The 17,611-nt window shown below is 39.8% G+C and overlaps 2 protein-coding genes across 3 annotated transcripts; both read right to left on the bottom strand.

Moving 5' to 3' along the window:
- Nucleotides 1-804: 804 nt before the first annotated feature.
- Nucleotides 805-6,013, bottom strand: Smu1 (Smu1 spliceosomal factor). Of its 2 annotated transcripts, none has more exons than XM_028179402.2 (7): nt 5,737-6,013; nt 5,576-5,642; nt 4,624-4,882; nt 3,735-4,249; nt 2,724-2,851; nt 1,399-1,843; nt 805-1,022 (listed from the first exon to the last, which is right to left on the bottom strand). In XM_028179402.2, exons 1-7 carry the CDS (start codon nt 5,760-5,762, stop codon nt 924-926), a joined length of 1,539 nt encoding a protein of 512 aa, XP_028035203.1. In that variant the 5' UTR covers nt 5,763-6,013; the 3' UTR covers nt 805-923. The 2 variants fall into 2 exon arrangements, with proteins under 2 accessions (XP_028035203.1, XP_089584380.1); XM_089728254.1 differs by having other exon boundaries at nt 5,720-5,968.
- Nucleotides 6,014-7,446: 1,433 nt separating this feature from the next.
- Nucleotides 7,447-16,578, bottom strand: Cdk2 (Cyclin-dependent kinase 2). The gene is made up of 4 exons (XM_028179371.2): nt 16,330-16,578; nt 14,813-15,014; nt 10,971-11,243; nt 7,447-9,550 (listed from the first exon to the last, which is right to left on the bottom strand). The coding sequence occupies exons 1-4, from the start codon at nt 16,443-16,445 to the stop codon at nt 9,233-9,235; spliced, it is 909 nt and encodes a 302-aa protein (XP_028035172.1). The 5' UTR covers nt 16,446-16,578; the 3' UTR covers nt 7,447-9,232.
- Between the last annotated feature and the right edge of the window lie 1,033 nt (nt 16,579-17,611).

The raw sequence follows: 17,611 nt of genomic DNA, 5'->3' as shown, positions 1-17,611 counted from the left end.
TTTAATATTTCTAATGTTTCAATATTCAAATTATCATTTATGTCATCTTTATAACATATTAACCTCTTTTAAGATTTATGTCATAAATCGTATAGAGGTTACCTATATTAAACAGTCGCCCGGTCAGTTTACTCTAAACACTCAAACGTTTTATTTTATCTTCTTTCATCTCGTATTTCTCAATACTGAGGAATTATGGCGATTGTAAAATGCTTGGCAATATTTCAAATACTTAGTTTTAGATTTTACCCGTGCATTTTACTAAAATAATAGTTTTATACGAACTTTGCCCTGACAATTACGGACACGAAAAATAATAATTCAGTGGCACCGGACGAGCTGTTATAGTGATGCTCTAATAACGATAAATTGTGAATCAAATCAAATCGAGACAGTGCTGCTTGCAAGCACTAGATTCCCGTGATGATTGAGAAGGACAACAGCAGGGAGTAGACCACCACGCCCAAGCGCGTCTTGCGTTGGAGTAGCGTGTGGGCGCGCGCTGATGAGAACGGAAATCGATTTACTGCATTGTCCCCCGGACCACCCGCCCAAGGGACCCCCTGTCCCCTCACCGGACCCCCTTTTTTTGTCCCCTCCACCTGTGAACCCTTTTGATTGGATTTCTGTGTCCGCGCGGTCACATAGGACTACCGCGGAGCTAACAACCCTGTCTACTGCACGGGTCTAGTTCTCGGCCAATGTCAGTGTCATCGTCAGTCTGCCAATGTCAGTCACAATCTTAGTTTGAGGTTAACGTGGCACGTTTATGTGAGAGCACGCATTGAATACATCTCCGAAATAAAAGGCTAATATTTTTATTGCGTAGATTGGCGGACGAGTTCGGTCGGTACTTAGGTATATTAGGACACAAATTGTACACATATATTTTTTTAATTAATTTATAATTTAAAGCGTATGAATTATGGTTTCCACAGCTTGAGCAAGCCGTCCTCGCTGTACGTGGCCAGCAGATTCTGGTGCGGGTGATGCGTCAGCCCGATCACCGCCTTCTCGTGAATCTGAAATAATAAATATTAGTTTGTTTGAACGCGCTAAACTCAGGAACTACTGGTCCGATTTGAAAAATTCTTTCAGTGTTAGATAGTCCATTTATCGAGGAAGGCTATATATTTTTTTTTATTGCTTAGATGGGTGGGCGAGCTCACAACCCACTTGGTGTTAAGTGGTTACTGGAGACCATAGACATCCGCAACGTAAATGCGCCACCCACCTTGAGATATAAGTTGTAAGTTTTCAGTATAGTTACAACTGCTGCGCCACCCTTCAAACCGAAACGCATTACTGCTTCACGGTAGAAATAGGCGGGGTGGTGGTACCTACCCGCGCGGACTCACAAGAGGTCCTACCACCAGTAAAAAGTACAGGGGCACTCACATTAATGGTCCTCTCCAGCTTGCCGGTGTTGGCGCAGAAGGCGTACAGCACGAGGTCCTCCCCGGCGCAGTACACCAGCCTCCCGCGCGCACTCAGCGCCGCCGACACCAGCGCGCCGCCCTCCTCCTCGCGCCTCCCGCTCGAGAAGGACCTCACGATTTGCCCTTGCATGTTCATTATCGCCACGGTATTCGTCCGGTTGCACACCACGAAATGGTCCGGGTTCTTCGGGGTGAGGAGCAGGGTGTTGACCGGGGGCTCCCCGCTGCCGAGGGGCTTGAGCGTGGCCGTGCACTCGCCCGAGCGGACGGCCCACACCTTCACGGTCCCGTCGGAGGAGCCGCTGAGCACCGCGTGCCCGTCCAGCGTGAACACCGCCTCGTTCACGAACGAAGTGTGACCTCGGAACTCCTTCAAGACTTTACCAGATTTTAGGCCGTGGATTCTGTGAAATATTGTACCGCTATTGTAAATACGAATGCTACTGAGCAAGATGTGAGGGGCAGGTAGTTCTCGGAGTCAACAATAATATTAGGTCCTTAGATGTGAAATTAGTGTTTTGTCTGATCTGAAATATCTCCTCTTTGGTTAAGAATTACAAATTCAAATTTATAAATTCATTTAGCTGGTACATTTGAGTTTTAAAAACAGTCCTTTATTGGTTTTTTCTCTTTATTTTTTCCTTTGGCGTCGCTTATTACCACACAACAGAAAACATGAAATATCGGTATAGTTAAGAATACGCAGTGATGCAGAAACAGCTCGAAGGATGAATGACGTGTCCGGCGCTGGTGTCGCAAAAGAAAGCGCGGTAAGTTTTAGATTTCAACGTTTTCGTTCTAGAAATTTCGACTTTCAGAACCAGCCCTGTGGACGGTTGGAGACCAAAGTGGAAAATGAAGAATTAAAGGCTATTGTGGAAACAGATCCATCACAAAGCACTTCAGAGATAGCTGCAGGCTTCGGAGTCAGTGATAAAGCTGTATTAATCAATTTGAAGCAAATGCATGCACTTGGATGATGGGTACCTCATGAATTGGGTAAATGGAACTTGCAAACGCGCGTCGACTGCTGTGTTACTTTGCTCAATCGACACAACAATGAAGGAATTTTAAATCGAATCAACTTGTGATGAAAGGTGGATACAGTACGATAATCGGAAGCGCTCGTCGCAATAGCTGAACCATGGAGATCCAACCAAATCCTGCCCTATATGAAAATTGAGATGTCAGTATCTGTATCAGTAAGACGTTTAGCAGCTGAGTGCAGTGCTAGATTATCGACGCCTTCTGTACACTTTAAGGTTTAACTTTATAAATAAATACCTTATGGTCCGATCGAAGGAGGCCGAGAGGATCTGAGTGTTGTCTCGGGTGAACTGCAGGCAGGTCACGCCCTTAGAGTGAGCTCGGTCCAGTTTGCGTTGGACTTTACCTGTTGACACTTTCCAGACCTGTTCACAGAAAATTTTATTGAATAATTATGTGGAATTTACTTAATGACCCATGTATTGAACAAAGGATACAATACAAATCTTGTACGACCAAAAAATTTCATGTTCAAAGTTCAATGCAGCCCGTGCACACGACAATGTGGACTCTACCATTAATCTTTAAACAAGAGACTGAAATTTCAAAGGTATTGAACAATGTCCGATTTACCTGGCTAACAGCAGGTATGGTCCAATGCGGTCTCAGTTAAATGCGTTCAGTCGACTTTACTAAACTATTAAAGAAACATGTGTACAGTTCACGCACAATAGAAGTTAAACCTTCAGAAATATTGTTAAATAAAAACTATATGCTGAAATACTAATTAAAACTCAATTTCGACATCAGGTGACATGTGGAGTCAACGGTCAGACCGTAGAGGTTGGGGTTGGGGGAGGGGGAGGGGAAGGGAAGGGGAAGGGAAGGGGAAGGGAAGGGGAAGGGAAGGGGAAGGGAAGGGGAAGGGAAGGGGAAGGGGAAGGGAAGGGGAAGGGGAAGGGAAGGGGAAGGGAAGGGGAAGGGAAGGGGAAGGGAAGGGGAAGGGAAGGGGAAGGGGAAGGGAAGGGGAAGGGAAGGGGGAAGGGGTAGGGGAAGGTCTCTTGACTTCACATTACATTGCGGTTGCATGATATGTTCAACAAAAAGTATATGATAATCTTAGGAAATATATATTGTTTTCCGTTTTTGTCTGTTACCGCCTAATGATGCCCAGGTGAATTGGGAGCTCATTAGCTCATATACATAGCATTATATAATGATATATAAGGAAGCAATAATAAGTACACTTTTTACACGGAAGCAGTAATCAAAAGGTTAACTAGTATGAGGTTTTAAAACATTTATTACCTTAATTTTTCCATCATTAGACCCAGCAGCCAATGTGTCGCTATCCCTCGCAAAAGCCAGGCTCAGCACCGCCTCTTCCATGCACATGTACTCATCATGAGCCTGATAACGCAAATCCTTACGGATTTTTCCCGTTGTAAAGTTCCAAACTTCAACGACGCCATCTACGGAGCCCGTCACTAAATATTGTCCATCAGGAGAAAATCGCGCGCACTCCACGTGGGACTTCTGACCGAATTTGATGATCTTGGACAGTTGGGTGGGGCAGAGATCGTCTTCTTGGTCTCTTATTGCGGCTTTACCACGGAACAAATCTATAGTGGTGCCGGGAGGGAGCAGACCCTGGTGCTGTTGCCATTTGAGGGCCTGGCCCAGTAGTGCCAGCAGACGGGACGACGGTACGACGGACACCTCCCCGGCGAGGGACGCTGCGATGGCAGCGCGGCGCCGCTCCTTGCCTCCTCCGCTGCCGTATGCCTCACGAGGGTCGAAATATGAACGTGCTAACAGGTTTTCTGTCATATAAAGATAAGCATTCAGACACGTACAGATATAACTATGGATTAAAACAATTGGAAATGTGTATAAAAATTGCTTAAACTAAACATGTTTTTATTGCCTCTAGGTAGATCAGCTTAGGACCACCCATCTGGTCACATTAATGGAATCAACAATTCCAAAGGCATAGCCAAGTTGCTACAGCAGTAGTATTATTTACTTTAATCATATTGCATTTATTTACTTACTATTGTATTGCAATAACTTTTATTTTAAATATTATATCTTTTTATATTATATTATTCATATTCATTAGCATTCTAAGATACAAATCTGATTTAAAGACTGGATGTATTTTTAGCCAAATACATATACTACAATTTTGACTCACCAAGATGCATATACCGATCTGTTTCATGCTGCTTCATCAACAGACAAGGATGTGTCTGACGTAGCAAGGATCTCGCAGCACCCAATTCTCGCAATTCTATCAACTCCAACACAACCTGCTCATATAATTCCATCAACTTCTTGTCAGGGAGCTTGAGTGAAGCAGTAGCTTTAAGTACTGTGTCCCAGTGGCCATTGTTAATATCTGCGCAGAAACCGTCCACGCTGTCTACTGTATTTAGAGTCACTCCAGTTTCCTCCTATATATTAAAAATCATTTACTTCCAAAATTCAAAGAGATAACATCTGATTAATGAAATGTACATTTTATTGTTTTATTATTGCATAAAATTGTGAACAAGCTAATTGCCAACTAAGCGTTGAGTCTTTAGTTGAGACATATCAACACTGCCATCCTTCTAACTTGAGACTTCAGGTATAAATTTCAATGTTATACATAGTATTACAGCTGTCACATCTATCAAACCTGGACACATGGCTGCTCTACGGAAAAATAGGCAGGAACTTATAGGTACCATTGGGGGGTCACAAGACACCCTAACAGTAGTGAAAAACATGCATACATCTCATATAATTTGGTCATTACCACTACTAATCTTGAAAGTTAAAGCTTCAGTGGCACAGGAATGGTATCAATATTTTAAAAAAATCCACAACCCCAAATTGTTCAATGTGGGTGGATCTTACTAAAAGTTGCATGCTGTCTGAAGTTAAAAAAACCGTATGTAACATTAATCCTAGCCAAAGTGTTAAAGCTTAAGAGTTAATCAATAATATGTTGGCATTATTTACTGACTTGATACAATTGAAGTTCTCATAAATGTACACAAAATATAATTAAGTAAAGTAAGTGCAATCTGTAAAGTTTAAAAAATTGACGCTAATTTTATTCATTAAAAAAATATGTTTAATTAAATATCAACAAAATTAACCTGCAAAGTCTGCAATGTTTTGGTTAAATTTGACTCCTTCAAGTATTGTTGTATCAGTCTGATAACACTGCAATTGAAATAAAAATATATTTTAGGCACTAAATTAAATATTTGATGAATAATTTAAAGTAATTTCGTGTTTACATTGATAGTAAACTCACTCGGCTGATTCTATCTCAATGGACATTGTGTATAAAACGTCTTTTATACGAAGTTACCACAGAAAACTTGCTACGCGAATTTGAAGGTTTATATTTTTACATATATAATAAACAATGTCACAAAATTAATGTCTAAAATTTTATTGAAAATAAAATCACACAGAAGGAAATAAACACAATTCAAGTTCAGCGCCATAGATTAGCTACAAGCCATACATAGATTGCCCACCATAGAGTTACTATTACAACCTTACTCCATGTTGCCCACATAACATTTAATTTTATGACTACAAACTAAACGTGAAGTGTATGGTCAATGCCTCCTATGCTACCAATAGCCCTTAATTATTATGTTTAATATGCATTACGCATTTTATCCTGCCTAGTAGCTTGCGATGTACGCATAGTACATTTTATTCTGGAAATTGGACCCACGACTCTTTGACCCGAAATAACGGGTTAAGACTGAGGGCGACTGTATATTGTCCGGTCATCAGGATCGTTCTTTTTTTAATGATTAGATGAGTGGACGAGCTTACAGCTGGTGTTATGTGGTTACTGGAGCACATACACATCTACAACGTTAATTCCGCCACCCACCTTGAGATGTAAGTTATAAGGTCTCAGTATTACAACGGCTGCCTGACCCTTCAAACCGAACCGCATTACTACTTCACGGCAGAAATAGGTAGGGTAGTGGTACCTACCCGTGCGGTAGGTACTCACAAGTCTACTCACTACTCACAAGGATACTCACAAGACGTTCTACCACCACTAATTACGCCACTTCCGAAGCTCCTGATCCTGCGGTCTAGAGTCGCCGATGAATTAGCGACATCTTCCCAGCTCACTCCAGTAATAACTAGTATCATCGCCGAAGAGAGCTAGAAGGGTCTCTGACGACTAGCGTGTATTATTAAAATATATACTGAACTGAGTAACGGGGAAAGAATGGAGCTTCGCGCTCGTTGACGAGAATGCTTTTCGCGGTGACAAAGTCCCAGAAGGGTTTACGAAGCAGGAGCAGGTACGAACTTCTCTGCCGGGCAAATTACTGTCAAATATAACGGTAGGCAGCAGCTTGACTCAGCCCCTAGCATTGCTGAAGTATGGACTTGGATGGTGGATCAGGTGGATCAGGTGGGCCGTAAGCTCGTCTGCCTATAGGACAATCACAATTTATAGATAGGTATATGACTAATTCCCGTTTATCCATCTGCCTTCTCGCTTACAGCGGTATCCATAAAACTAGCCGTCCGCATATTAAATCTTATGACGAAAAGGTGCCAGCGTTTTATCTACGAATATTTCAAAGCAATTAAGACTTGAATCTCACGACTCGAGTTTGATGCCGTTTACGAGCACGATAGATTTGGGTTTCCATGAAGTTCCTCAACACCAGGTAACCAAGGTCTTATCTAGCTTATTTAAGGTGTTTTTTGAGGTACTTGTAAAAAAACAATTAAAAATTAAAGTATGTAGTTTGTTTGCTAAAGCCACATAGTAATGGTCTCTTTTGAGGTTTCGCAATAATTGCAAAATTTTTCAACTTCAAAACCAATGGAATATTTTCGATTTCAGAAGTGTAGTTTTACCAGACTTCAACGAGGATGTTCTCACTTTGGTATATTAGTCGTTTTCTAGGCCAAGTACGCCATTAACTTTGTGATTTTTTTAACTCTCTGGGCATACAAAACAAGAAACAATAAATGCATGAACAATCCATGTAATATCAGTCTTCTTAAAAACTATACTTAATACATGTTTATTAAAATTTTATTAATTAAACTATATTAAAAAAAAAAAAGATTAAAAATACAATCTTCAGAAACACTATATAAACAGATTGCCACTGATGGCAGTGTCTACGACACAAGTCACCGGTGATTGAGGCTCCAGAGTGTGAAACCTCCTCACAATACGCGCCGTATCAAGGATAACTGCTTTTTCTATCAGGCCCCTACCTAACCCGGCTGGAAAACGAAAGTTCTTGGTGTTGGTCGAAACTTTTCGCTATCAGATCGTGTACCGACACAACTACTGGAACAACAATGGTTGAATCAACATAGCACATGGCGGTAGTCTCATGCGTCAGGTCTAAATATCCATAATACATTTATTAACATGGTTGTTTCATTTCATAGTATTGGTTGACACCAAACAAATAACCATTTATCATCATGGCTGTTTCATTTTATGGTATTGACGCCAACAAATAACCTGGTCCCCAATTAGTGGTCAGAACTGAGAGGATGACTGATTTGATTGGATGGAAGCAGGATAACTGGGGTTTTAGTTTCAGGCTGGGCAACTCTTCCTGCAGTCAGTTGACCAACTACAGTTATATTTACATGTTTCCGAATACTACACAATGAAACTGCACGACAGTCGACTCATTGTAAGCCTTGTTCTTTAGTAGTTCTTCATCCATCTATCAACCAAGATATCTAACCGATTTTCAAGAGATTAAGCACATACAAGTTCCGAACAGAATATTGTGCTTCATAATCTGTATGTGCTGAAAATCATTTCAACACTTTTACTATAGTAGAATTATTTTGTCCGTGCAGTTTGGGTCATAAAACATAGGCCAGCTAGGGCGGTGAGCATTATCGATAAAAACAAATGAGTCATCGAAGGCAGGTACACGGCGGCGGGGTGGGATACGAAGGGTGGTGAGACATTGTTATGTTATGAGTCATTTGTACTTAACCTGCAAATTATAGTACATTATGTCGAAGAGAAATAATTTTTTGCATTCGTTCTCTGAATTTGTTTAGTGACACAATGACTACTCCTTTGTTTTGTATCAAACGGCAGAATTTATTCAAAATAATATTTGCACGTGTTGTTATCCACAACGTGTTAAAAATTTTCACTGAAATAAATTTCTGCCGTCCTCGTTAACTTGCTGCGGTGATATGTGGTGTAAGTGTTCGATTAGTGATTTTTTCTTTCATTTTTTCACTAACCCACAAAATAAAAAAACTAAATACACTATCAATAACGCTTATCGACAACAATAATGCGCATCACTATACCCGTCCATAAGGCTCGTGAGTGGAAGAGAGAGCGAAATACTCGCTTCACCGCTTCGATTTTTTATGACCCAAACTGCACGGACAAAATAATTCTACTATAGTTTTATGTGTATGCAACAGAATCCATTAATGTCATTTCCACTAACTCCAAGACGTCTGAATAACTTATAAATTTCTTAACGTATCAAGGATCGATGAAAATACAATAATTCTATTACTTTGGCCCAATATCCAGAGTCACAACAATAAATAAAAAAAAATATTGTTAATTTCAGATTTGTTTCAAAGGGTATTTTTATTAGTTTTGGTTCAATTCATAATAAAATGACAAACCCTGGACTGTCCCAATAGGTTGTGGGTGTCATCGGTCCAATGACAAAACTCCTTAAACTCCACAAAGTACCCTACCCGTCCCCTTTGATCTGTTACCTCTACCTCTACAGGATTCCAATACATTAAGGATGTAGAGGAGGCGGCACCAGAGTCGCATCAGCCAAGTAAGGATGCGTAAGAGCAGCTCGGGCAGGAATTCGGGTCTCAGGTTCATAACGCAGCATGGCCTCAAACAACGCTGCCGCTGAACTGTGCGCTCGGAGTCCTGCTGGCAGCAATGTTCGGGCAGGTCGGGCAGGCCATCGCGGGAAGGCGGCTCGGAAGTCAGGAAGTCTTCTCGCTGCCGGCCATAGTGCCTCGCCTGGTGTACCCAGCGCTCGGAATACGCGGAATAGCTGGTCTATTTCACTGTCACCGGGGAAAAGAGTGCGACCGCTTGCCTGTAATTAAATACACTAGTATTATTTATTATACCGTGGAAACTGTGAAAGTCGTGGCCTAAGGAATAAGAGGCCCGGTTATCGTTCCCAGCATATTTTCTAATGAAATACATACTTCACAATGATAGTGAAAGTGTAATCAACATCCAAACCTGCAAAAATTATACTTTATGCAATTACTCAAGCTAGTGTCTAGTGAGCATGGGTTGGTAGCACCACTCTACCCCTTCTGCGTACTAGTCTAGTGGCTGGGACATGCGCCATTTTGATAAAAATGAGACCTGTCGACTTCAGTCGTGTCCCGGCTTTAGTAACCATAGCGTGCAGTGGGCACAGAACTTGTACATAAATGCAATAAAAATAATAATAAAACCCCTTTCATAGGGGTAATTTTTTTCTGAGGCTACATGAGTAGATAATATCATCATATCTATTTCTTAATCTTGTGTTTTGGTTAGTTATTCTAAACAATTAAGTTAGATATTACATTATCTAATACAAACGACTATCAGCTTCGGTAACTTAACCACAAGGGTTTTTCCCCTACCTATTCCTTGGTAGCCTAAGAGGCTATTCCAGCTTCTCGCGGACTGGTAGATGAGCTCTCAGGCTGAGAGATTTGTCAACACTGGCCCTAGCAAGAACAGTGCTTCGCAGAATCTACTACTGGATCGGAATCGCAACCCACTGATAAGATCCATCAAATAACTCCGTGCGCTTGTCTATGGGTTAGGTCACTCGTCGAACTCTTCGCCCCGAGATACGGGGGATCCGACATGTTTTTGGCGACGACGGCTTTGCGTTGCCCCTTCGTCTGGGTCTGATATGGACACAAGTCGTTGTGGCCTAAAGGATAAGACGTCCGGTGCATTCGTATTTAGCGATGCACCGGTGTTCGAATCCCGCAGGCGGGTACCAATTTTTCTAATGAAATACGTACTTAACAGTTGTTCACGATTGACTTCGACGGTGAAGGAATAACATCGTGTAATAAAAATCAACCCGCAAAATTATAATTTACGTAATTACTGGTGGTAGGACCTCTTGTGAGTCCGCACGGGTAGGTACCACCGCCCTGCCTATTTCTGCCGTGAAGCAGTAATGCGTTTCGGTTTGAAGGGCGGGGCAGCCGTTGTAACTATACTGAGACCTTAGAACTTATATCTCAAGGTGTGTGGCGCATTTACGTTGTAGATGTCTATGGGTTCCAGTAACCACTGAACACCAGGTGGGCTGTAATCTCGTCCACACAGGCAATAAAAAAATAAATAAACAAAATAAACACAAGGATGGCCAACTGTTTCAACATATCGGAAAAAGTCTTTCAGGAAGCCTCTTTTCACTTACTACTGTCTTTTTGTTAACGAAAGAATGAAAAAGCATTTTTATTATTATACATATCTATAAAAAATTGTCTCACCATCTCTGCAAAAATACAGGCTAAGCTCCAAACATCAACGGCGGTTGAGTAGAACTTAGCCCCAAGAAGGATTTCTGGTGCACGGTACCATAGTGTGACCACCTCATGTGTGTAAGCACGCACAGGGATACCAAAAGCTCGAGCCAAACCGAAATCGGCCAATTTAATGTGACCTTCCTCGTCTATTAGTAAGTTCTGGGGCTTCAGGTCTCTGTGGAGAACACGTTGGGCGTGACAATACGCAACACCTTCCAGTAACTGTCGTAAATAACTCTGCAAAGAATATAAAAAAGAGTTCATGTGTGGGTGCTCTGATTCGCTTTTCCATATTTTTCGAGTTGTCCACACTTGCTAACCATTAAATTTTTACCGGGATGGCGTTAATACGTAAGTACCTAGATTATTTATAATTTTACAGATTAAATAGGCATTGAAAGGTATAGTAAAATTTATTGCAAGCACGAGGAATATTATCTCAGGTCGCGCCTTACTCGCGAGCCTGGCCTGCTCTTGAGCCACAATCGAGTCGAATCGAGTCGAGTATCTCTAAGTTATCATCAATTTAGTTTAAAATTTTGCGTGGTTTGCTCATTCACTCCGAAGAAGGATCCTTTTGTCATAATACTACAATTTTAAGTATCCCTGTAGCCTTCTCAATCATTTGAAAGGTAAAGCCAAATAGGCCTCGAAAATGTTGGGAGTCAACAGAACGATGCGGAATTTCACGTCTGGACAAAGACTGGCGTTTTACAAAGCGCAAGTCCGGCGACACCCAAGTACCAGCTACTTCCATTTGACTCCATACGGAAGAGGGCCATCAGGATTGTCGATAATCCGGTTCTCATGGATTACTTGAAACTTCTGAATCTACGGAGGGACTTCGGTTCCCTCGGTGTTTCGCGTACCGTATGTTCCATGAAGAGTGTTCTGACATTAAGACAGTACGCGACCCAGCCACGTTCCAACTCGATCGACTCACCCTGATCTGCAAGCGAAGTAAATTTTCCCTTCGCAACAAGGTGACCCTCTACAAAACTTGCATACGTTTCGTCATGACCTATGCAAGTGTAGTCTTCGCTGATGCGGCCGCATGTGCATAAGCTCTCTCCGGGTCACCCAATACCGTTTCTGTAGGATAGCCGTCAGAGCACCATGGTACGTCAGGAATATCGATGTTCACGACGACCTTACCGATACGTAAGTATCTAATGTAGCATCAGAACGCTTCTTCGAGTAGGGGGCGCGACATGATAACCCTCTTGTCGCGGCCGTCGCTTATTACTTATCCAACCTAGGCAACGGAGAAACGCCAAGCCGCCGTCGCCTAATACATGTCTTGTCGGATCCCACGTATCCACTCTCAATGCTTTTAGCTTCGATCAATAATAGTACTAGATTCGCGATTAGCGCTTCAAAAACGGCCCGAAAAATAAGACCACAAATAAATTTGTGGTCTTATTTCAAATTAGTATGGTCCAATCATAGCCAACATTAAGACGTCAAAACGCTGCAATGCGCGTTCAAAAACTGAGTAAAAAACCACCGTAACACCAAGGTTTTGGAAGGAATATCTTTTTTTGGTAAATTTATATTATTAAGTGTTTTTCATAAAATAATAAACACAATTATATTGTAAATAAAACACAATTTACGAATATTGTAATTGTTTGGCCAATGTTTGCTACAAGGCACCAACTATTGTAACAAACATCACCAATTCTTGAACAGGGAATGCATAGAGTAGTTTTGTTATTTTATAATGTTATTTTTGTTTGTAGATTTCCTAGTAGCCCCTTGTCGCTGTGCACAATGGATATCTATTGTCGCGAAAGAAAGAGGAGAAGAAATATAGAACCCTTATAAAAATTCTAGAATTGTTCTATGGTGGTGGCAAATCAATGCAAAAAAGTATTAAAAAAACTTTATATGTATGTGTAAATATTTTAAGCGTATATGCTGAAAAGGATTTGTTTTCTGGGGGAAACGAACACAGCCATAAAATAAGCCTAAATTAAACTGATTATAGACAAATTCATTGATATAAGATTACATTATATTTGTAAAAAAGAAACAGCTCATATAAAAATGACTTCTAAAAGACAGCTTTATAACAAACTGAATCTGTTTAAAGGTAATTAAACCTACATTATTGTTTTAATTACTTCTGTATAAAGAATACGTGGAAAACATGTATCGTGTTTCCTTTCATATTTTTTTTACTTTATTCAATTTTATTTTTTATCACCTATTTGTTGTAATAGCGGCAATGTAAAATATTATCTACTACTTTTTTGAATCGGTCAAAAATAGTTGCGACCATACAAAACAAACCTAAAACAAATATGTATATTCTGCAACTCTATGTCTTTCAATACTTACTGTGTTCTGAGCATTGAAATGTAATACCAAGAACTACATCTAGTTCCACAATACAATAAGCACGAAATTTTAAACAAATATTTTTAACCTTATAATTTAGGCTTTAAGTATCATTTTAGAATAAATATTTTTGTACTGATGTCTTTTTATGTTCAAGTGACATTTTAAATTTATTCCATAATATTCTTTTTCTGACGAAAGGACCTAAATACATATATTTTGCAATGGTAATTAAACTTTATGTTTAAGTATTAAGGTTTAGAATAAACTGAAGTCGTTAACATTATTAAACTTTTTTCTAAGAAATGAAGATGTTTTCATGGCTGCAAACGTGGCCACTGGAGCGTCTTATTTTTGTTCCTGATCTTTAATCTAGTACTATTATTGATCGAAGGCTTTTAGACTCTCGAACACGATTACGTCAAAAAGTTCGACGAGCAAACCCATAGACAAAGCGCACTGAGTTATACGCCGGATCTTCGGTTGCGATTCCGATCCAGTTGTAGATTCTGCGAAGCACTGCTCTTGCTAGGGCTAGTATTAGCAAACTTTCTCAGGTTGAGCCTATGAGCTCACCTAACCATTTGTGCGAAGCCCTTAGGCGACCAGCGAATAATTAGGGGAAAAAAAATGCTCCCTCTCCCTGATGATCACTCCATTTCCTTTTTTTACCATCACAGCTTCCACCACCAAAGTAGAGTTCATCCATACTATATGCTGCATTCATCGACAGTGTGTTTCCAGAGATCTTTTTACCACATATCATCCCACTGTGGAATGAACTCTCCTCCAGTGTTTCCTGAGCACTATGACATGTCCTACTTCAAATGAGGCATACAGAGAGTACTCAGTGGTAGGCAGTAACTTGACTGTGCCCCTGGCATTGCTAATGTCCATGCAACCTACACTCTACTTACCATCAGGTGGGCTGTATTCTCATATAAAGGCAATAAATAGTTTTAAAATGATTGTTTGTAGGTTGCAAGTTTGTTTTATTTGCTCCAGATATGGGCAATTGAACCCACAGCCCAGCTAGTAATTACTATGATCTATAGACATCAGACCAGGAATGAGGCCTTTCACCTTGAGACATTAGATCGAAGTTTTTACTGTAGCACTGTAGCTGATCACAACTAGCTGATAAAATACCTGAGCATTCCTACTAATTTTTAGGCAGCGGCTTGGCTCTGCCCCTGGCATTGTTGAAGTCCATGGGCGACGGTAACCACTCACCATCAGGTAGGCCGTATGTTCGTCTGCCTACAAGGGCAATAAAAAAACCCTTTGTCAGGTTAATCATTAACGTAAGTATGCGCAGCAATGCTTTCACCGTTAATCTCTAAGTAATTTTTTATGACATGCAAGCAAAGAAATGAGATGATGAAATAACTAAAGAGTAATAAATGAGTATCCTACAAATATTCAAATTAAAACAAATTACAGGAGCCATAGTTTCTGTTTACCTTAACTAAATCAATAGGTAGTGGTCCCTTCGTCAGATCCATGAGTCTTTTGAGATCCATATTCAAATATTCAAAGACAAGAAACAGTTTACTGTCTGAAGATGCCAGCATAACATCAAGGAGCCGTACAACTGCTGGATGTCGAAGTTCTCGCAGCACTGAGATCTCCCGTAAGGCTGTTGATGGTACACCCTCAGGTTCACTGAGAATACAACTTCTACATTAATCACAGCAAGGCTGTTTAGAATTAACATTTCTACAATATTCGCTCAGTGAATAGCATACCATAAGAGTAGGTAAGATATGAAAAGAGTGACAATAATATTAATCAATTATTTGTGGTTTAATATTTGTGTTTTAAAAGTTATCTTCTTCTTTTTCTCCACCTTATCCCACTAGGTAGGGTTGGCACAGTTAATTTTTCTCTTCCATTCTCTTCTATTATCTCAACATGTGTTTTAAAAAGATGCATACTTCTTTTTTTATACAAAATATAATCAGTCATTCTCATTGTTACCTTGTCTCTTACATTGACAAGTCTTGGGAGAGGCAAGTGTGCAGTGTGCAGGTGGTGGACATTTGTAGATGGATTATGATGATGAGCAAAAATTGAGACACTCAAGAATATAATAACAAATGTTACAGACTTCTACTTGGATTCTTTACATTTAGCCCATTCTATTAAATTTGAATACTATGCAACCTACAGATTCTGACTACTCTTTCACATTGCTATATGGATTCTACATTCCTATCCTGCCACTAATCAACTCATAGGAAATAAGTGTACATCAGAGACTCAACCTCTCCAAACGTCAAATTAAGAATCAATTAAGATAGACCAGATTTTGAATGCCGGTGACTATAGATAATTTTTAAGCACTAAATAAGATTAAATAAGCTTATAAGTCATAGTAATCTTCCTTCCTATCTATAGCTGTCCTATGCTAGTCCTGTTCCTATCTAAAGGAGTCAATCAACGCAATGTGTAGGCTTGTTTCTCATTTACATAGAAATGCCAATCTCACCTACCACATTGTCAGATTTCATATGTATGTGAGCCATTTATGAAATGACTCAAGATTCTGTTTTTAAGATTTTTTACTTAAGCAATTACATCATGAAAAATTGTCATCAGGTATTTGGACAGAATTCAATAGAAGTATTTATTATCTGTAGTAATAAATCATTTTAATTTAATTTTCAAATATTCCATGTTGTGTAGATACTGTAGTATGAAAATGTTATACTTGAATACTCTTTTTTTGTTTAAGATAATGTTTTAGTGTTCAGAAGAATATTATCACATTGTCTTTTACTTTTAATTATAGGTATTTTAATTGGTTAGGTGAGCTAAATTAAAGTTATCTGGTAATAAATCTTTTTTAACATTACACAGAAAAAGATTGTACCAGTCTGATAATATATTATTTTAATAAGTACGATTTTTAATCAATTCCAAGAATCAACAAGGTAGCTTATGATGGCAGCTGTCATTTTTTCGCGCCAAAACTTACTTTTCAAGTTTGATTTTCTTCAACGCGATTTCTTGTCCGGTGACCCTGTCTTTGGCTTTGTAAACTACACCATATGTTCCTTCCCCTATTTTTTCTACAGTAGAAAAATTCTCCATCTGATCTCAATATAGATTTCCCATTAACTATGTTGACGCTAATCGCGGCTGAAGTAAAAGTTCATTTAATTTATAACTTAATTTCACAGCCTAATGTTCATTCACGCCGTTGTTATTTGACATTTTTGACAGTGGTAGTTCTATTTTTCCAAGTGGAACGGCGAAAGTATTACACCATACAGCCTAATCTTTTATATTATTATGTATTTTCTATTCTATTTCATGAAAAATGATATGGAGCGAAATGAAATAAAGTTGATTCACTTGAAACATTAATCAAATGAGATGAAATAAATTAAATGAGATGAGATGATATATCATCCTATAGGATGAAATATAATCTCTGTAAAATGGTGGTCATTTCCTGAAACTTTTTCAGTGGAGTTTTTGGAAGATCCCAAGAAGCTACATCCAGCAGCTTTGTTTCATTTACACACATTTGTGGACTTTCACAGATACTAAACAGTTAATAAACTACCGTTATTACACATTTAATGTGTAATGTGTAATGTTTAATTATTACAATTAACCACGTCATCGTGGCCTAAAGGATAAGACGTCCGGTGCATTCGTATGTAGCGATGCACCGGTGTTCGAATCCCGCAGGCGGGTACCAATTTTTCTAATGAAATACGTACTCAACAAATATTCACGATTGACTTCCACGGTGAAGGAATAACATCGTGTAATAAAAATCAAACCCGCAAAATTATAATTTGCGTAATTACCGGTGGTAGGACCTCTTGCGAGTCCGCACGGGTGGGTACCACCGGCCCGCCTATTTCTGTCGTGAAGCAGTAATGCGTTTCGGTTTGAAGGGTGGGGCAGCCGTTGTAACTATACTGAGACCTTAGAACTTATATCTCAAGGTGTGTGGCACATTTACGTTGTAGATGTCTATGGGCTCCAGTAACCACTTAACACCAGGTGGGCTGTGAGCTCGTCCACACATCTAAGCAATAAAAAAATAAAAAAAATTTAAACCTGAAAAAAACTTCGGATGCCTCCACACCCGGCACTCATGCGTCGGCCCCAGCAAAAGCCGGGCAGGGACCATCTGCCGCACCGCCCGCTCTCCCTTCACTATCTGGGAACGAATGTCCATGACCACCTCCTCACGACTTCTTCCACGGTTCATCGACATTCCTAGTTTTTCATTAAGCCCT

Source organism: Bombyx mandarina, chromosome 06 (genome assembly GCF_030267445.1).
Source record: "Bombyx mandarina strain Sakado chromosome 06, ASM3026744v2".
Classification (NCBI taxonomy): Eukaryota; Metazoa; Arthropoda; class Insecta; order Lepidoptera; family Bombycidae; genus Bombyx; species Bombyx mandarina.
The sequence above is the reverse complement of the archived record's forward strand: the minus strand, read 5'-3'. Positions and strand labels throughout refer to the sequence as shown.